This window comes from Cyprinodon tularosa, unplaced genomic scaffold (assembly GCF_016077235.1).
Source record: "Cyprinodon tularosa strain WSP-4 unplaced genomic scaffold, ASM1607723v1 ctg24, whole genome shotgun sequence".
Classification (NCBI taxonomy): Eukaryota; Metazoa; Chordata; class Actinopteri; order Cyprinodontiformes; family Cyprinodontidae; genus Cyprinodon; species Cyprinodon tularosa.
The window spans coordinates 2254605-2276860 of record NW_024038896.1 but is presented as its reverse complement, the minus strand read 5'-3'; the positions used below and the strand labels follow the sequence as shown (position 1 = coordinate 2276860).

At 36.8% G+C, this 22256-nt stretch overlaps 1 protein-coding gene across 1 annotated transcript in view; it reads left to right on the top strand.

Annotated features, from left to right (window-relative positions):
- The first annotated feature begins 2555 nt into the window (after nucleotides 1-2555).
- fndc4a (fibronectin type III domain containing 4a) overlaps nucleotides 2556-22256 on the top strand; it is a 29158-nt gene continuing 9457 nt past the window's right edge. The window contains exons 1-2 of the mRNA XM_038287559.1: nucleotides 2556-2769; nucleotides 22118-22207. Of these exons, the coding sequence (XP_038143487.1) occupies nucleotides 2580-2769; nucleotides 22118-22207 (280 nt within the window). The 5' untranslated portion in view covers nucleotides 2556-2579. The remainder of the gene's footprint in view (nucleotides 2770-22117; nucleotides 22208-22256) is intronic.

Below are 22256 nucleotides of genomic sequence, written 5' to 3'. Positions count from 1 at the left end.
CCATGCCTTCGGCATGTGGCCCCCCTAATAATACGCGGAATAAATATGTGAGATAGTAGTAGGTGGGCCATGCCTTCGGCATGTGGCCCCCCTAATAATACGCGGAATAAATATGTGACATAGTAGTAGGTGGGCCATGCCTTCGGCATGTGGCCCCCCTAATAATACGCGGAATAAATATGTGAGATAGTAGTAGGTGGGCCATGCCTTCGGCATGTGGCCCCCCTAATAATAATAATACGCAGAATAAATATGTGCAATAGTAATAGGTGGGCCATGCCTTCGGCATGTGGCCCCCCTAATAAGCTATAATAATACGCGGAATAAATATGTGAGATAGTAGTAGGTGGGCCATGCCTTCGGCATGTGGCCCCCCTAATAATACGCAGAATAAATATGTGCAATAGTAATAGGTGGGCCATGCCTTCGGCATGTGGCCCCCCTAACGAGATGATTGAAAATTAACACAACGGAGATCTAGTCCTATTGGCAGACATCCATTTAAAATGTAGGCAACGGCATGAAAAAAGTGGTTTCTACTTTTACTTTTATACTTTAAGTAAATTTACAAGCCTGTACTTTGTTACTTTTACTTGAGTAAATAAGTTTAATCAGTACTTCCACTTTTACCAGAGTATTTTTTAACACACGTATCTGTACTTTTACTCAAGTACGGAAAGCGAGTACTTTTGCCATCTCTGGTCATAAGTTGCTCTACATCACCTCTCACAGAGCCAGCGAAGCGTTTTTGGTGTATTTTAATAGGGAATGAAATAATAAAAATATATCTAGAATAGAAAGAGGAGATGGGCGTTGTTTAAGTAGTACACAGGATTAAATACATTAAATGAATTGAACTACCTGCTGCTATTTTACTTCATTAATATGCTCCAGTCTACATATCACAGCTTCTTGTTTGTTTACCAATATGCTCTTTACCTCTGTTATAATAATCAAACCATCTCCAATAAACTGTGTGCTCTGCATCTAACCCATCCCTTGGTGTATGCCAGGGTAGGTGTCTGTTTGATTTAAACAAGCAAATGTGCAGCCTTTCCAGAATAAAAGTTCCCTATTTGAACTACTAGTCCTGCCCTGCAAAGACTATTCTAAATGTGAGCTACTGTAAATAATCTGAGAATTGTAAACATATTGCACGCTTCATTAGTACTCTGCCTTCCAAAGCAACATTTCTCTGCACATCCCACATCTGTTTCTTCAGTTCTAGAAACATTCAGTACAAAACAGCATAGACATATACAATGAGTGGACAAATATACAGAGATCAAACCTATTTGATGTATCCTAAATAATCACTTGCAACTTTAACTGCAGCCAAACTTAGATTTGGCTGTTGAAAAATTTTTTAAAACCAAGTATCAGCTTCCTCACTCTGATAAATATTTAATACCTTGTATTTGTGTAGCAAATACAATTCAATGAAACCATAAATATTTGTGGTTTAAATGTAACACACGGCAAAAAGTTCAAGACGTATAAATCCTATTTGTCAGACACTAGTGCAGGGATTTTTAAATCAAGATATACATCCTGTTTATACCTTTATATACCATAAAGATTGCACAACTTAACCATTTGTTATGAAGGTCACGTTAACTGAAAACTCATTATTGTTCATATTGTTTTATTAAAGAAATACCTCCTTAAGCCTTACTGAAGTGTAAAGTTTAAAAAATATATAAGGACATGAGGAAAGTTATTCCATAAAAGTCAGATTTGGAGAATAAAAGTACAGTGGTTAGGATGATTAACTTTATATTTTAAATATAAAGATATCTAAAGGCTTAAAACTGTAAAAAAATGATGACTCTTGCCTCTGACTGATGCAACGGAACAGGCTCTTCTGTAATCATTTTTATGCTCTATGCAACTCTGAACATAATGATTTCACTTACTCTTCCTTTGAGCGTGACTGAATAGTCTGTCTCCTCAGGGTACTACATCACCAGTTGGCAGCTGAGTTTGTATACTCCCTATAATTCCCTAAAGTTAACATAAGAGTTTAAGCATGCATTATTAATTATTTCTGTATGTGAATCTTTTTTTAAAGCAATCGATGTGGCCCAAAGACAAGAAAAAGCTCTACTTGGGAGAAATAAAAAAGAAAATGAAAAAAATTTCACAGTCTGATCTTTTGAAAGATTTTCTTATAAAAGGCCTGTGGTCTACAGTTATACCAAGTTTGACTCCAAAGGCTTTGATGTACAGAACCTGAGAGTAAAACACTGAGAGGGCTCTATGTGTTGTTCTCAACAGTATTTTTGGTTCGTCAGCTCTGCTTCATATTGGCATGCATTCTGAGAAAGGATCAAAGCCTTTTCTGCCTTTTCAGCATGGCACTATATTGATTTTAAGATCAAATTTAATGAAGCAAAGTTAAGACACTTCCAAGAGAAGACAATGCATCTCCAAGAGTCTCATTCTGCAAATCTCTCTGGTCACCCTAATCAGCTAACTTCCCTCAGAATGGATAATTACCGGAATTGCTTAATAGTTTAATCTATTATGTTGCTCTCTGTTTTTTTTTTTTTTCCGACTACCAGAGGCAGGATGGACACATGCAGCGTTTCATTCGTGAGGTCAATACTACCAGTCGCTCTTGTGTTCTTTGGGACCTGGAGGAGGAAACTGATTACATCATCCAGGTCCAGTCCATTGGGCTATATGGGGAAAGCCAAGCCAGCAAGAAAGTTCATTTTCGTACTCTCAAAAAAACGGACCGGTTCTCTTCCAACAGCTCCAACCAAGGTATGCTGCTTATTTGCCCAGAAGCTGGTGTTCCCTTTTTTTGTAAAAACATTGCATTCATTGATAAATACTGAAAGAACTTAAATATGGTTAGCTTTTTATATTTTTATTTCATATTCAAAACATATTTATTGAAAGACAAACAAAGTAAAATTTCTTGAATGCACAAATTACAGCCAATAAAGCTCTTTGAGATTATTCTCTTATAGATTTTGTCAATAATATGCCAGGAAACATTAGTACTTTTATTTATGTCCAAATTAATTTCCAAAAGTCTGGAAGTATTTGAAGCCTGGGGCTAAGCCAACTTGTTTTTCTTCTTCTTTTTATTTTTTATTTTTTCCAAATTAAATATGACTTCAGCCACAATCTTTGTAGTATTGGTAGATACTATGGATTTATTAGAACACTATGTAATCAGCCAAAGCGGAAATATTTACAAATAGACATATTGCTTATATGTGTTACTCTGCTTCTCTCTTTTGCTTTGATCGATAACAATGTTATGTGCAATTAACCACAAAATACCAATTTCCAGTTGTTTTAGATTTAAATGAAATGAAATGAAAAATGAAAATGAATAAAACAAGAGAGTTTGTGTTTCATGAGACCCATTTTGAATTGTTCAAAATGTATAAAATTTGAATTTATGAATATTTAAAGTCATGTTTGAAGTTAGCTTCTCAAGTACCACACGACTTGTGTGTTATGCTACAATCGAAACCAGCTACAACAATAACCTTCAATATGCAACCAATCGAAAAAGCCTAATTCAATGTGGATTAGATGTCATCGAAGTTTGTTTCAGTATTCATAAGTTCCTTTCACAGAACATTCATGGATACAGGAAAACATCTGACGGCTGTGCCAGCAATACAATCAGGCAATCCACAAGAATATATGAAAGGCTAGTCAATAAAACGGGATTAACAAGCTAAAGAATCCTATGGTTTTAAACATTTTTAGAAACCTTGAAAATGTTCCATTTCCTATTGTGTTAAGCTGTTATAAATTGCTTTTCTGTGTAAGAACAACTGTGTAAGACAGATTTATCGTGAATTGTATAGGTTCTTAAAAGCAGATAAAAGTTTCTCTCTTTTTTTTTTTTTTTTTAACCACGGTGTGGTCAGGCTTGGTGGGTGCTAATTGAGGACCCAAATGCAGAATGAAGTTATATATATATATATATATATATATATATATATATATATATATATATATATATATATATATATATATATATATATATATATATATATATATATATATATATAGGTGGGACAGAAAAAAGTGGGCTGATAAGCTGATGTGGAGCAGGTGTGGAAAGGAGGAACTAGAGGGCAGCCCAGGGAAAGGAGGCCCAAGGGGGCAACAGAGGGCAACTCAAAAACTGCAACACTGCATAAATACAACACAAAATGCAAAAGAAAAAAATGACCAAAAAAAAAAAACAATGGCATAATTAACTGAAAGCTTAAAAAGAAACTGAAAAAGAAGTCCAAAATGGAAGAACTACACAGGTGTTCCTTTACTACCTCTTCATCAAGCAACAACATTGTTGGCGTTTCTTAGTGTTTACTGTACCTCTAAAGAAATAAACAGGAAGACCCCTACATCACATAATCAAAACCCGAATAAATACCAATCTAACACTGATAGAAATAACACTTTCCTTCTAATTCTGCATAAATCCAGATATACTGACAAACTCAACCTATTACAGACATTTCTCCTGCTGTTGCACTAAAGCCCCTTTTTACCCTCAATCCATTTAAAGCATACTGACAGTGAAATGACACAAAGTGAAGGCAAGTGTTGTTGAGTGCAACAACATGAAGGCTTCCTGTCAGAACCTCACTGTGGGATCGGGGCTGGTGATGAAGGGAGAATGCTTTCTCACAGACAGCAATGCATTATTTACAGACTCTTCAGGCATTGCGAGACACTCTGAATTAATGTGATGTTGCATAACCTGCAGTGATTCTCTACAGACTCCAAAACATTTTAAATTCACTGTATGGGCTCATCTCAGGGACTGGTAGAAAGAAGAAGACTGTGATGAATAGAGAGTAAATTCCTTGGCTGTTTATTATTTTTTTTATGCTCAGAGAGAAAAGAAAATCTCTAAAGGCCTCTGAAGCTAGCTCAGGCATGACAACATGATGAGCCAAATGTATTTAGTCTTGAAATAATGGTCTCTCTTGACACTTGTTTGTGAGCAGGCCTGATGAATTGAGCTAAAGTTTTAACAATGATTTTACAGCAATTGGAGGTTGTGAGAAATGAAACCGCTGATACAAGCAAATCATAGATGTTTCTTTAGGCTGACTCAGGTTTCATTTAATTTGTTAAGCAAGCAAGACTATCTAAGGTAGAAAAAAAAAGAAACTGTGCCCTATATATCAAGCTAACTCGAGTGCTGACATACTGCTTTACAAATCCAACACATGTTCAATTAATTTAAGACAATTACACTGCTATTAATATAGATCAATAAAGTGCAGTGCATAAACAGTCTAATGGCCGGTGCTGACACTTGGAGACAACATTGAAGCATTAATCAGGATTTGTAGCCCCTCCGGGTCGTCCAACTGGGTCAGAAAAAGAGCTCAGTCAGTGGAGTAAAAACATTTTTTATGAGTTTGTTTTAGCATGTTCAAGTAAGCACTTTCAGCATTTTCTACATCCAATACCAGCAACAACATAATATTTAAACGTGCAACTTTCTGAACATCATACCTCAATTTGGTTTTTAGGTTTTTGTACAGCTTTTTCTTAACTTTAATGTTGTATTTATATTTATTTTAGAGTAAACTTAAATTTGATACAAACAACAACAACCTGTTCACAACAGTAAAAAAAACAATACTTTACAAATCAATAGTTGAATTGTTGTTTTTATCGACTCACTGTCAGACCGAATCACTGGAATGAAAGAGATGATCCCAAAGCATTGTCTGCTTCATCTGAATATAATTTAGAGTGCATACCTTCTTACACTACATTTTAGTTTCACCACAGCAATCACTCCAACCTGGAAGGCACACAATCCCAGATTCACAGTTATTCAAACCGTTCATCTCTACACTGAATGGGGAGATGTGTGCCTCTGAAAGAAATCTTGCAGGTACCTGACAAAAGTTTCACACTTTAAAGAGAAGGATCTCATACCTTTTGCTTTCAGACCACAGGGGCAACTTATGCATTACCTCTTACTGCACTCCAAAATACAGCTGTGTGGTAAATATTTTATGTTTTACCTGAATGTTTTAGAGGCCTCTGAAGAGGTATTTTACTGAAAACTAGAGTATACAGGAAATCCCCATTGCCACTGGGCATGGATCAAATAGTTAAATTCAAATCAGTTTTGGGAAGTTCCAATTCTCTGCCACCCTAAATTGTAAGAATATTAATTTAAGTCTGAGCCAAGTTCTCTTCTTTTCTTTTATTATCTATTAACTGCACACACATTTCGCTTTTACTTTTCGAATGACTGCAGCCATCGGGTGTATCAGAGACTAAAAGATGAGTACAGGGAGCTGCTCTACAAAAAATTGCTGCTGGAAAAAATTTTACTTAGTGAGAACTAAACAAGGGATGCTTGTAATTTGATAGATGCAATTTACAGAAACTACATTTGTGTAATTTGAATTGTAATTTTGGATTTGACTAGCATCATCCATATGATGTTTCTTTTATGTAAGAAGGTCTGAAAAATCTAAAAGTTGTGTGACACAGCAGTCTGGAGCTCCTTTTCTAACCAAAGAGAGTTTCCCCTATTGGCGCCGTTAAAGGTAAAGGAACAGGAGCAAGAGAATATATATATATATGCTGAGTTTCAATTCAGTGGCTGTGACCTCCAAAGGCCATATTTGTCGTCCGCTTACATCATAGCATGACGCTGAGTTTAATATAATACAAGTATGTGAATAGTTACATCTGAAATTAAATAAAATTGTTATTTTAAATGGTTAGTGAGTCAGATATGTGGAGGATAATGTTTGGTTTATTGAAAAGTTTAAGCTGCCTCAGTGCAAATGGGTTTGGCTTACATTTAAGCATAGATTCCAATATCTCTGCAGAGTGGGGACTACAAATCTGAAATTTTATTAGCACTACAGAACAGTAGTGAGAAGTTCTGTATCCATTATTTGCCTCCTTTGTGTGCCAACTGTAACGGTTAATAGTCCACAGATTGTACGAGCGGTGAAAGCTGGAGAAGGCTGGACCTGTTTGACTTGATAGTGTAAAGGAAGAAAATATTCTAACATAGTTAACTTTGGAAAAAGGTTGGCTTTTCATTTTCTTCCCTTCCAGGTCCACCCGGCGAGCTGCGTGTGGTAATATGAAAATCAGCAAGGCGTGTTGACATCACAGAATTACAGAGTTTAATCCAATATAAGACAATGCATAAACTTAGAAATAAGACAATGCACAAACCTACACCAGAAACTGCAGAACAACAGAGACATACATTCCATTACCTGACATAGGAGGAAAGAAAGCAAAGACGTACAAGACATCTTTGGAGAGTTGCAAGGGCAAAATCTGATCTTTTTCTTCTATTTAGAAAGCTTTATCCTCTTGTATCTAATCCATTCAAAAAGGGCTGGCCCTCGGTCCTCCAACCAAAAGCCATCTCTGACACTGCTAGGGCTTCCCCTTATTTACTGCAAACATCTGGGGTCATTTGCTTCTTTGTTTTAACAAGAAAAGGCGCAAAGCTTGTCCTGGCATCTAGAATTCTTAGGGTCATAAAACACAAGATAAGGTCAGTTGTGGAATGCTGGCCTCTTCCTGATTCAGTTTTCACAGCATCCCTGGTTGTTTATTCTGGAAGACTTTTGACCTTCTGTAAACCAAGCAGAAATCTCTCCTGCAGGCTTAAATAATGTTCGCCCCCAGGAGATACTAATTTCATGGCCTGGTGCTCTAAATACTTACCCCTCAATAGCCTAGTTTTAAATCATTAACACAACCTTGTTCAAAATTAAGAAATGTTCAAGTGAGAGTGTTTACACATGCCATAAGATTAACTGTAAAATAATAATTTTTCTTCAACAGTCCCTCTTTTGAGGTCTGAGACACACAGACCTCACAAATAAAATGATTAAGCCTTCTAATAGAGGAACCAAAAAACTATTTAGTATACTAAAAAAACTAAAACATTAGCCCAATTTTATAACAGTCCCCTTTTTAAACAGCACCTCCTAGTTCCACTGCCAGGTGATGTGTCTGAAGCTGAACTCCATTAACTGAACTTATCAAATGTATCTTGCGCTGTCCAACAATTTAATACTCACCTGATGAACCACAAAATTTTAACCAGTAAAAACTAAAAATGGAAATACATTTCACTTATCAAATATGAAAAATCATAAAACTCAGTTATCTGAAAGAGAAGCAAACACACAATAGAAATACCAGCCCAACTATAAAATTAGAAAACCAGAGTCAGATATCTCGAAATTACTAAAAAATGCTCAGCAGACTTAAAAAACAATATTCACCACAAAAACTACAATTTGTCAATACAAAACAATAACAACATAAAAAAAATACATCATAAACACATAAAAATTACAAAAGACCTTTTTTTTTTTTCATCTTTTTTTCACAATTCAACAATAAGAAGTTAGAGTTCGTCTCTATGCTCCTTCGATAGTCTTTCAAAAATGAATATGAATTCTTCGTCAGGAAACGATCCAAAAATACGCGCAAAAAGAAACGAATGTTCTTGAAGAGTTCGCAAAAAACGAAAACACGCAATAAAAAGAAGATAAGTTAATGATGATCTTGTAGCTGGATCCTTCATGTGTTCCTCCTCGGTTGTAAACCTCAGGTTTTCCACCTGAGTGTCCGTTGCTCACTGAAAATTGGAGTATTATGCCAATTTAACAGTGAGTTTAAGGAGAGGGTGCAATCTCCTTTTCTCAATGGAAGGACACCGGAACAGGATTATTGTGCCTGTCCGGGCCTTTTAAGCCTTGTAATTCAGGAAAATTGAGTGGTTTTGGCAGGTATGCCTGCCACACTTCTGCCTGGAAATGCAGATCCTCCTCCGCGCTGTGATGTGCCTCAGACACTCCTCGACCGCAGGTAGAAACTGTAGATTCTCCTGTATGCCCTGCAGCGTACGTTGTGGCTCCTCAGCTGACTCCAATGGAACCACGTGTCTCCTTTCCCTTGTAGACGGACAGCATGAGATGTCCTCTCCACGACTCGGTATGGTCTGGCGAAGCGAGGTTCAGACCACTTTCTTTTGATGACCATCAGGCGCACCCAGTCGATTTCCCGAACTGATCCCGAGCCTGGACGTTCCTGTGACGTCTGGTATTTTGTAAATTCTGCTGCCAGGACCTGTAACTCATTGAAGAAATCTTTATGAGATAAATGTGCAAGCTTACCTTTCCATCCTGGAATGCGGGTAGCAGGTCCTGGAAACATCCGTCCTGTCTGGAGCTCATATAGGGAGAACCCTGTTGATTGGTTAATGATTGATCCTACACTTTATGACAGCTTCACTGTCTTCCTTTTGTATTATAAATCTACTACTTTGGAGCTGTATTTTAACAATCCTTTGACCCTCTTTTTATATAGGGCCTACATGAGAAATGAAAGTTTCCTATCATGTTGAACCCAAAACTTAACTGTATTTTAGAAGCAGTTCCACAATTGTTAATTTGTAAATCTCCAATTTAGACCAATTTAATTTCAATCATCATATTTTCTATTTTTTAAACCTTAAAAATGATCAGCCTGCTTTACATGAGTATAGTTAACCTTGTCACTAAATATAAAAATGACCTACTTTATTCCAATCATATTTTAAATCCCAAAAATTTCAACCATTTTTACCTTTGATCCATTTATTCATTTAAAAACCTATTTATAAAATATTTAATTGAATAATGTATTACCCTTTTTATATTGTTTATCAATTATCAATGCCTTTTCAGTTTTGGAGAGAGATTCGATACAGCTAAATTTATTAAATGATATAAATCTTTAGTTTAGACCTTCCTGGATGTCTTAGTTAAACAACTTATTTTAAAACATTTTAATAGAGATGCAACAATCCAACAATCACCTTCCTTAGTTTAAGACACACTATTTTATGTAAATTATTTGATAGGCAATATTTTGTTTAGTATATTCAATTTATACATTTTACTTATTTCATATCCAAATAGTTAGCTCATCTTTAATGCTGCTAATACATCGTAAAATATTTAATGTATTTTGATTTAACTTCAATAACCTCTTTTTCCGAAAAGTAAAGAGAGATCCAAACTAAAAATTTGCTTATCAGATCAATTCCATTCATGTCCCCCTGTTTCTATAACAGAACAAATGTTCTGTCATAGAATACAATAAAAATCCTATACAACTCATTGAGATGAAATCCGCTATCACCACTAACTTTAGCCTCATGTAACACAGTTGGATGCAATTCAAACATGGTGTCCCAGATGCTGTTACAATCTGCACACCTCAATCAAAGAATTCTAATGTTTGATTAAATTTATGAAATCAACACAGAACTTGGTGTCATTCGCTCAGTAAGCTCAATAGACACCCATCAATCCACTTTAACACCTTAATTTCAAATTCCATTTAAATTTAAATTTAGTTTTACTGAATGGTAGCCACTGTACTATGTAAATAAAATTTAGATCATCTTCCTTAGTAGATGAAGCGTAACACACAATGCAATTCAGCTATAGTTAAAAAAGAATGTAATTGCAATCGTTAGTCCCTGCCCATTCTTTTCAGGCAGGAAAGGAAAAAGACACACTAGCATTTTGTGAGACAAACAGAGTGAATCATGGAGGAATGCAGTGTCGTAACAGTTGGTGCACACCAACCCCTAACTGCATCGTAAAACCTCTGACCCCAGGAGATGGGGTGTCCTCAACACTTAGAATTACACTGCAGGGCTTCAGGACATGAAGACAGCAGGGCGCCTCAGTGCTATATCTAAAATAAGAAGAGAACAATGGCATCACACACTACAAAAATTTAAAGAAAAGAACTTATTCACCACTACCAAGTTGTGTTGGCACCCATTTCGTCTCCAACCTGCAGACTGAAGGGAACCCCAGGAGTGGGCTTTGGCGTCCAGGTCACATGATCAGAGGTGAGAATCCAGGATCAAACATGAGAACACACAACAGGACCACCGCTGAGCGACTTGCCATGCCCCATTCTACATCTGCTGAATCAGAAGGTGTCCAGAATAGCAGTCATTCCTGGAGTGCAGAAACATCTGGATACAGTCCCGCTTTGATGAACTTTGGTCAGCCTTTCGTGGTCGACAGAGCAGGACATAGAAACCAGCAGACCAGTCATCTACTGAAACCCCCGTCCGGGTTTGGACAAAAAGCTATGATCTTTGTGGTCCCGACTCACTGCTGATTCCCAGCCATAGAAGACTCCCCCAGATAACGCTTGAGTCCCTTTTGTTTTCAGCCAGGCATGAAAAGCAACAGTCAAAGGAGACATCTGTTGCCAGGTCCTATGAGCAGCACTTTGCAATCACGTGCAGCATCATCATGTACAGCAGGAGAACAGTTCGCTTTCACTGACCTTCGTAATCGCTCAACAGCGTTCGGCTTTCATACAACAGTCCAGCAGAAGATGGGCCTAGTTCAGCATCATCATGTCTTTGTTCAGCAACAACAGCGGCCTGATGCGGTAATCAAGAAGATCCCTTCAAATACATCTTCCCATGATCTCTGAGCTCAAAAGACCCTTCCCCCAAGATTGCCATCAAGTCAGAAGGAAGGAGAACTGCCAGAGAAAAAATAATACAAAGTAATTAAAAAGCAAAACTTATATTTGCCACATTTTGTTACTTTCACTACTATAAATAAAATTTATCTTGTGATGCATCCTCCCATGTGGCTCTAGATTTGTTGTTGTTATAGCACAAACGGCCAACTGCCCCAAATCCTGAACTGCAAAAAGAATAAACAGAAATTTGTTAAAATAGTGCATGATCGGATGTGCCAGAATTAAGAAAATAATGACACTTACTGTTCAACATCAATAAACGTCAATACCTCGATGACATTCACTCTGCTTGTGCCAAATATCAACTACAAATTCTAAAATCACAACCTCACAAACTCATTAAAGAATTAGAACAAACTCTAGAATGTCCAAGTACTGATACTTATAAAAGTTGTGATGGAATTGCCCTTGGTCAAATAATTATGAATTGCATATTGTTCTACTAAATACCAAACATCCTTATCGTTGTCCCACGCTTCAAGACAAAGTCCTATTTTAAAATTTCAGAAATTATTTACATTTTATTTGAATTCCATAGCAGTTTTAACCGAAATTTTCCTCAACAAAGAATTTACACCCAACCGTATATAATCAAAGTCAGCAGTGATGCAGAAATCTATCAACAATTTTAAATGTAAATAAACATGGCATAGATGTTATTTGAAACCGTTCAATTTGGGATGATCAAATCTAATTTAGTAGAAGCTTCTATATCACATACATCATATTTTAACAAAACAGGAAGGCCATATGACTCTACATTAAAGAAATCCATAATTCACTATTGTTGAATCGAAAAAATCTAAATTATTGATTAACTAATTTACCATTAACCATATCCAAAAAATTACCAGGAATTAGGGTCTACTTCTCCTTCTCCCCCTGTTGATATAATAAAATTATCATTTTGAAAACAATTTGGAATCTATGTCACTGTTATATAATAATTAGCTGAAAAACCAAAATATCATAAGATGTTCCACCATTTCTCCAAATCTTCCATCTAGTATTCAAACTAGACTAAGATTATGTAAATTTCAAAGTTCCATCCGTAATATCTTATCTTTGTAACATCCCCCTGTGTTTTCTTATTTCCAAAAGAAAAACAATTTAGAGGTGGAAAAACAAAAATGGAAGAACTTTCCCCCATTATGCTAAAATTTCAACATGTCCAATCAGTTACCCATTAGAAATATAAACCAAGTTTATTTAGTTAGAATTTAGGTTAGTGTGTTAGTGTTGTTAGTCAAAGTGGATAACACAGTTTCCTAATAACTACATTTATCTGCTTTAAGCCAAGGCTGAATTCTCGTTTCATATTAATTTCACTGCACAAGCAGATGATTCAGCTTTAACCAGATCGTGACACCAAAATATGAAATCGTCATTACCTTAAAATTGTCCCTTAAAGCAGTAATAAAAACATATTTATGAAACAAAACCTTCAGTGTCCCTAAATAGTTTAAAATAAGAAAAATATCACACAGCTACACACTAAACTGAGGTCATATTTACACAGAGCATCCTAAAACCCATCAAAGGCCATCAGCCTACACATTCACTCTCATTCACACTCAAGCAGACTCATCAACACCCCATTGTAAGAAAGATGCAGGATGTTACCCCAGATTTCAAACCAAAATTCGTCCTGTGAAAGTCTTAAACACAATTATTATAACACCATGGTTGAAAAAAATAAGAAGACATTATTATCCAATAGTTCTAATATTGTTCAGTTTTGAGTGAACCTTTTTAAAAACTCCAAATTATACACACAACCGTATTTCATGATAGCCCACTGTTATTAAACGGCTACGTAGACCCCCTGTAGGAAAACCCAAAAACCGTTCATGTGGTCATGTAATATGCAAAATGGGCTGCACACGAAGATCGTCCTACAAGAAACAAAGTCATTCATTAGTGTTTCAACATGTCCTACATTAACAGTGTAGAAAACACTGTCAAGCAGAAAAACATCCATATGTTCTCATTTTTGTTCTCTTGTTACAATCAGTGAGGGTGTTCCATCCTGTCAGGAAACCTAGAAATTGAAGTGATGGTCAATGTTACAAGATTATAAAAAAAAAATTGGATCATTCCAGTGCTCCAGCCTGGAACTGATGCAACACATTTCACCCGCTGAGAAAGTAAAAACACCTGTAAATCTGTTATTTTGTACTTTTCATTTCAACACAAAACAAAGTTCTAAAAGTAATTCACATCAAAATCCAAGAATCCTGAAAGCGTGAGCTGGAAATAGCACAGAACTGAAGCACTCCCAAAATGCAAATGGGGGGGTCAATCAGTCCCCCTGCTGTGAAACACAACTTGTAACCCAAATGGAGACACCTCTGTCCCACAGAAGCACATTTTAACAGAAAGTTAGTAATACAACATCCAGCAAAAATATTTAACAATATTTCATAACACAATCTTGAAACACAAATCACTTCCTCACAATCTCAGCACAATTCAGACACAGACAGACGAATAGACAGCAGCGCGTGGTGGGACATAGGCTACAGTATAACGGGGGAAGACAGACACACAGCCACAAACACAAAGAAACATACAAAACACAGAAACACAGACAACGTTGTAGTTCAGTCAAGAAAAGACAGAAAAGAAAAGAAAATGTCAGGTGCCGGCTTAAAGAATGTATGACGCATCTTTTAATTTTCCAATTTCACTTTTACAAATCCCTTTTATTCTCATTTCAACTTCTCAGTCCTTCAAGGTGATTCAACCTGCTATCAGTCCTTTAAGGTGATTCAACCTGCTAAATTTAGTATTCTCAGTCCTTTATGCTCTAAGCAACCCGATTAAGGGTGCCAAAGAAAGGTGATCCAACCTGCTATTAGTCCTTATTCCACGAGTGAAACAACTCGATCCAATTAACCCAAATAATTATAAGTCCACTGGAGATGAGTCGAAATCTCCGGGCCGATACAAGCCCCTGCTAATTAATACACAGACACCCGAAATTCTTTTTTAGAGGCACAGGCATTGTTCCTCAGGGTTATAGAATAAATTAATCTTTATTAATTAATCAATCAATTAATTAATTAATCAATCAATAAAACCTTCTTTTAAAAAACCCAGCTTAAGTCAGAGTTAACGTAAAGGCTCTGTTTGAACTAGCCACAGTTCCCTGTAATGTGTATTTATTCAAATCCTTAAACAACCGACTCTTTTAGGAGGGATTTTATCTACCTCTGCAGCTTCTGAATTCTGTGAGGCCGCACACAGCAAATCAGCCCCGGTCCGACGACACACGGCGCTTCAGACAACTAAAAAATAATCAAATACTGTCTTACCACACCGAAGCGTCGGGCCGAAACGGATCAATCAGGACCAAACAGCCGTCCGCCGAGACTCCAGAACCGGCACGAGCCCCCAATTGTAAAGGAAGAAAATATTCTAACATAGTTAACTTTGGAAAAAGGTTGGCTTTTCATTTTCTTCCCTTCCAGGTCCACCCGGCGAGCTGCGTGTGGTAATATGAAAATCAGCAAGGCGTGTTGACATCACAGAATTACAGAGTTTAATCCAATATAAGACCATGCATAAACTTAGAAATAAGACAATGCACAAACCTACACCAGAAACTGCAGAATAACAGAGACATACATTCCATTACCTGACATAGGAGGAAAGAAAGCAAAGACGTACAAGACATCTTTGGAGAGTTTTGCAAGGGCAAAATCTGATCTTTTTCTTCTATTTAGAAAGCTTTATCCTCTTGTATCTAATCCATTCAAAAAGGGCTGGCCCTCGGTCCTCCAACCAAAAGCCATCTCTGACACTGTTAGGGCTTCCCCTTATTTACTGCAAACATCTGGGGTCATTTGCTTCTTTGTTTTAACAAGAAAAGGCGCAAAGCTTGTCCTGGCATCTAGAATTCTTAGGGTCATAAAACACAAGATAAGGTCAGTTGTGGAATGCTGGCCTCTTCCTGATTCAGTTTTCACAGCATCCCTGGTTGTTTATTCTGGAAGACTTTTGACCTTCTGTAAACCAAGCAGAAATCTCTCCTGCAGGCTTAAATAATGTTCGCCCCCAGGAGATACTAATTTCATGGCCTGGTGCTCTAAATACTTACCCCTCAATAGCCTAGTTTTAAATCATTAACACAACCTTGTTCAAAATTAAGAAATGTTCAAGTGAGAGTGTTTACACATGCCATAAGATTAACTGTAAAATAATAATTTTTCTTCAACAATAGTCAACCTCTTCCGGCTTCCTTATTTTCACGGACCTCGAATTGAAAGCACCCATGGAGTGCATCCTCCAAAGGATCCAGCCTACCTGGACTGGGTCATTCAAAGGCGTTGAAAATGAGAAAGGCCAAGAGAGTTTGGTTGTATATTTTTGAACGAAGGCTCTTTTGCCTAGTAATCGTGGCAGTTGATACGCAAAGCAGACAAAGAATGAATTTCGGGCTTCTTTATTGCTGTTTTGTGTGCAGATTTAGTTTTTGAGGAGCTTCAGCAGCAGGACCATTGTTGCAGATATCAGATTCGTAGTTCCCACACAGCACAGATATCGGAACATGTGTTTAAATGTCAGCCAAACCTATTTGCAGTGGGACAGATACCAAACATTATCTGCAACATATCTGTCTCACTAACATTTTTTTCTAAACTATTTCTATTAATTTAAAATGAACCTATAGGCATACTTGTATTATATTAAACTGTACTTACGATTCAGCACCATTTTCTTTTTTACTCTGAGCATGGAGCAGCCTGCTTGTTTGGACTCGCAATGAATCACGGGATGCCTTAGGCCACGAAGGATACACCAGACCTGTCTATAAAACTGGGGAAAAGAAGGCTGCATTTGTCTGCTGCATATGAAGGAGTCTGCGAATCTGAACAGGCCACAGCATGGCTCTATGAAGTAAACGGCCCGATGAATCTGGCTTTCGGAGCTTTCAGCTGCCTGATTTGAGCATTAATTGGACCATTATAGAAACAGCCAGTGCTCCCAGTGAGTTCCTGCCTATATCCTGTGATTTTGTTTTCGAGGGATTGACCTATTCTACCATCATCTGCTGTGGGAAGCAGGATTAGGGATAAAGATTTCAAGAAGCTTTACAAGCCACAAAAGAAAGCCAGATCTGTTCCGGTAACTCCTCTAGAACACACAGCTGATATAAATAAATGGGTGATTAATAGGGCTTTACAGTAATTGTTGCCTAGTGAGTAGGGAATGCAGTCACTTGTTTAAGGTGTGTTGGAGATTCATCTAAAACATGCCGAACAGTAAACCTCGAAGAAGCCTAAAAGAAGTTTGAGATTATCTTACAGAGAAGAAAAAGAACATTGTGAACAACCCAAAACATCCTCTTTACTACAGAGTGTTTTCGATTTAGAGGCTTCCCTGCCCCACTGTAAGAGAGACTGCTACAGGAGATCCTTTCTGCCTGCAACCATTAAAGGAGCAATATGTAAGAACACCTAGCCTTTCATGTTAAAAAAAAAAACCTTTTAATTAATTTTAGTGTAACTTACTTACTCATGGCTCATTTAACATAAAAAAAACTCATTCATGATTATGTGATTGAAAACATTTATCTATGGGATTGTTTAAGTACTGTTAGTTACAAGTCTTGAGACACAGAGTTACAGCTTGATGGAATCAGCTGGAACCGACATCTGTTTTATTTGTCCTACATTGGAAAATTGCATTCTATCTTTTGTATGAAAACCATCAGCAGGAGTAACCACAGTATATCTCTAAATCAGTCCTTGATCTGTACATTTCCCATTAGTTTTATTCCATGAAAAAAAAAAATCAGCTGAAAGAGTTTTCAAGATTAAATAAAATAAAATACCAAATAAAAAAGTATTTGACTTGCTTTAGAGATGTTGTTAAGTCTGACGAGCCCTGTCAGTAATGATTTATTCTGACGTTCTGCAATGCATTTGCAAAAATCTGTTGCAACACACTGCTGTATCCAAATGGATATTATGGAGTGGGTGTGAGACATGCACATTCAATATAAAGATGCAAGAGGGTATCTCATAATTACAATTAAACAAGGTAATTTAACAGTGATTTAATAAGGCAAATCCATCTCCTACAAACTATCTTATTCTCTGTATTTGTATTAACAGAATCTGGAAATTTGAAATATATTTCTTTAATACAAAATACTATTGAGTTAATCTGCAAAGAATATGTGAATCAAAACAATGTATTGTTTCCATAGATAATAGCTGTTAAATATTCCTTGCTAAGAAGACAGCTATAAGCAATTTTGGAATCTCTTAATTAAATAGTTTCAATATTATTGTCAGCATGAACTGCAAATATATATATATATATATATATTTAATATATATATAGCTGTTTAAAAAAAATAAAAATTTATATATATATATATATATATATATATATATATATATATATATATTTTTTATATATATATAGCTGTTTAAAAAAAATCGGTAATGAAATATAAATTCAACCTTTAAAAGAGATATATTAAGGGTTGCTGATCGAATTTACAGTTTAAATGAAGAGGTACATTTTTGACAGGGCTTTATGAGCACTGACAAACCAAGAATGTTGTCCCCATAAGCATAATTACTGTATACTACTTAAAACACAAGCTCAACTGTCTCTTCTTGTATCAGGGATCTGCTTTTTTTCTGTCATAACCCAGATTTTGTGAACATAGGTAAGGTTAGGAGTGTAAACAGATTGGTAAATTGAGAGCTATGCTTTTCAACTGAGCTCTCTTTTCACCACACCAGCGGAGGCAGCATCCACATTAATGTGGCAACTGCACTGATACATCTGTTGATCTTCCACTGAATTCCTCCCTAATTTGTGAACAGGACTGAGATACTTGAACTCCTCCACTTGTGGCACAGATTCCCCACCAACATTAAGAAAGCAAGCCACCTTCTTTTGTTTGAGAACCATGAATTCAGACTTGGTGGAGCTGATCTCCATCCCAGCTGCTTGAAACACTGCTGTAAACTGCTCCAATGCACCACATCATCCATATAAAGCAGAGACGAAATCTACTGACGAAATCACAGTGGTTATAGATGACAGCTCTAATGGTGTTAAACATATCCTGGAAAGAGGTCAAACTAAATGCAATGCGGACCAGACTTCTGCTTCACTTTTACAGAGACCGTATAGCCATTAGCTATACATTAGCTATCTTATAAGGAGGAACCACCACCCCAGTCTTCCAGTCAAGGAGCACTTTCTCTCATTACCACACAGTATTAAAAAATCATGTCAACCACTGTAGCCCAGCAACATACAAATACCCAAGTACTCAGGGTGAATCTCATACATCACCAAGGATGTTTTCACCTCTTGGAATAGATAAAAACAATTTTGACTCCAAGCATCCAGTCTCTGCTTCCCCCTGGAAATGTGTGACAGTGAGATTCAAGAGATGCTCAAAGTATTCCTTCTACTCTACAACAATGCCCTCAATCAACCTCAGCAGCAGCTCCACGCTCCCGGAGACTTTGTCAGATTTGCTTTGAGGCCTTTTTTCATGACCTATTTGATCTCCACCCAAACCAGAGTTTTTACCTCTGCAACTGTCCAAGTATTGGCATACTTGGCCTCACGGTACTGGTTTGCTGCCTTGGGGACCCCACAAACCAACAATACTCAATATTACTTCTTTTTAGCTTTACAGCGTCCCTGACATCCCTTTAGGAGTGGAGCACAATATAAAGCAACACTGTAAAAGTGAGTTTTACAAGAAAAAGCTGCTTGGTCACACATTGTCCCTTATAAGCAGTGTTAGGAGTAACACTGCTTATATAGTAGTTTTTGATTTGAAAAAGTTATCTAACTAATTACTTTTCAAATAACGGTAATGCTGTTACACTACCTGAAATATGATAAAGAGGCATACCTGACGCCAATGAGACGCCATGCTGTGGGCGGGTGTTCAGTATGCCTTGAATACAGAGAGAAGATGGCGCAGAGTCACTAATTAAATGACAGTGTTCCCAAAGAAGGGCTCATTGAAGTCAAAGGCTAAATGTTTTTTTTTGTGATTTGGTCATTATGTGCAGGAACAAAGACTTTAAAATTATCAGTTACAAGCTGTGATCTAAAGAAGCTCCTCATATCATCTAAACACTGACTGACAGCAGGCTGCCTTTAATCACCACGTTCTTCACTTTCTCAGTGCCACACTGTTTTAACTTGCATGGTATACATTTTTTCACTCAAGAATACTGGGATTATATTAATATTTTATAGTCAGTTAAAGACTTTCAATGTGCAAATATAAAAAGTTCTAAAACATATTTTTGTCCTTTTATTATAAAAAAAATCATCATCACATCTACATAATTATATTGCAACTCACTTGTCAAACTACACACACAAAAATTGGGCAGATTAGTAATAAATGTTTTCAGATGTTTAGTCCTTTTGATAAACTAATGAAGAAAAGCCATTGGGTCTTTAATTTCCCACAGGTGTGTAGGGGGCACGGCAAACTCATAAAAGATAAAGTGACAACATATATGAGCTTTTTTGCTCTCTGACCAACAGGAGGGAAAATCTCTCAACCTAGGACACAACAACTGAGACCGACAGAACAGGGCCTTGAACCCGCAACCTCCCGGTTACAGAAAAAATCCCTACATCCAGAGCCACGGTGCTGTTGAATCAATTTTTCCCCCCAGAATCAGTAAACCTTTGCAGAATACTGCAAGAAAAAATATTAGAGGCTGCAACGGGTTAGAAACAAAAAGGTCTACTGTCCAGCAGCAGATTGATAATCCTGAACATACAGCCATTGCTACTATTGAAATGTTTTGGTTCAAAGCTTAGTAAACTGTTAAAGTCTTTAACTCATTCCAGACATAAATCTAAGAAACTAACGTCAATAGACTCTCTCTATACAGTTTGACTAACTTGAGCTATTTTGGGACAATAAAAACTTTCTGTCACTAGATTTGAATTTGAAGTGCAAAGCAACAACATTAACTCTCTGCATTTAACCAATCCACCTGGGGAGCAGTGTGGGGTTAAGGGCCTTTGCTTAGTGACCCAGAGTGGCAGTCTGTGGTAGTGGGGCTTAAACTCAGAACCTCTGGATTCCCAGCATAATGCCCTAACCACTAGGCCACCACTCCCTGCAAGTTTACAGTATGTATAGCTATCGATAGAGATATCTATAGCTGGTAAAAATATTATCCAAAGTACTTGCATAATTGCAGGCAAAGTCTGCAATTATGAGACTATCAAGTCAATACTACTAATTATTGACTTGATAGTCTCGATACATACATGGTACACTTTTTATATTTTTAACCTCCCAATTGTGTAGCAGTTTGCAATGATAAATTCCATTTAAAATGTATGGACATTTGTTATGTCACAACATGTAAAAAAAAATATATATATATATGGAGACTTCAGCAAGGCAATAAACGCTAGCACAATGGCTTCATCTGTGGTAAACAAAATAATTAATCAGTTGAAGCGCAGTTGTGTCTATCAGTTCTGATTTACTATTGGCATCATGGGATTGCGTTGAGCAGAAGGAATTCCAAGTAATCCTGCCTGTTGTATGTATCAGAGGCTCAGAAGTCCACTGGTTTTGCTGTAGCAAAGTATCGCAGAACACTGTGAGAGTGGTGCAAAGATAAAATGCATAGAAACAATGCTGTGACGCTACTGAAAGAAGCATTTGGACTAGAAATAGAACACTGGAAATTATTTACAACATAGAGCTACAGAAAAAAAGTGTCTTAAAAAGCAGGACTTCAGCAAACTATACCAGTGATATGCTCTTTGCATGTTTATGCTTATCTTTCCACAAAAGAGGTCTTCAGTTAATGCAGCGCATAATGCACTGAAATTATACTGGACACTGCTGTCTAAGGTGCTCTGCTTCACATTAACTAAGTTTGATCAAGGGAACCCAGTGAGATCTCAGTTTTAAAGCTGGGCATATTGCTTTGATCTCTCAATATCAATATGAAAAGCCTTTCCATTGGGGTACAGTCCTGTGAGTTACAACAAAATACCTTCTATACACATTTCCATATGCTCATTACGTTGATAACCTAAGGCTTTGTTCTTTTGCCTACCCACAAAGCCACAGTAATATAATTCTGAAGAATTTTGGAAGCACAACTCACTGAAACTGCTATAATGTGAAGAGAGTTGACAGTCCTTCCCTTTTGGGGAAGTTCCTTGACAAGTCGATTCACTAAAGGTCCAATTAAAAAGAGTGGTGCTCTGGAACATTTCCATCTAGGCAAGTTAGGAAAAAGGAAAGGGAATAGTTAATGCACTTAGAGTACGATTAATTGTTGTAGCCTGGTTTGTTGTGACTCCTAATGCATTCTCTTGAAGCTAATATTAATAACATTCAGCAACTATGAGATAATAAATGTTTCTGAAAACCAATAGGGACTCAATCTAAATACTTTTTATATTATTAAAGTAATTATCTGCATAGTTAAGCACACAAAACCCAAATTATCATAATTGGTATTCGAGCATGAATGTTGCACTGACATTTTTAACTGTGCTCTCCTAGATGACCCCACTGTGCAGGGCCTGGACAAGTCTCGGCATCTTCAGACAGGAGAGATGATCATAATTGTCGTGGTCTTGGTCATGTGGGCAGGTAGGTTTGTTAAATGTGTGAAGTAAAAAATTTAGACTGGAAAGAGAAT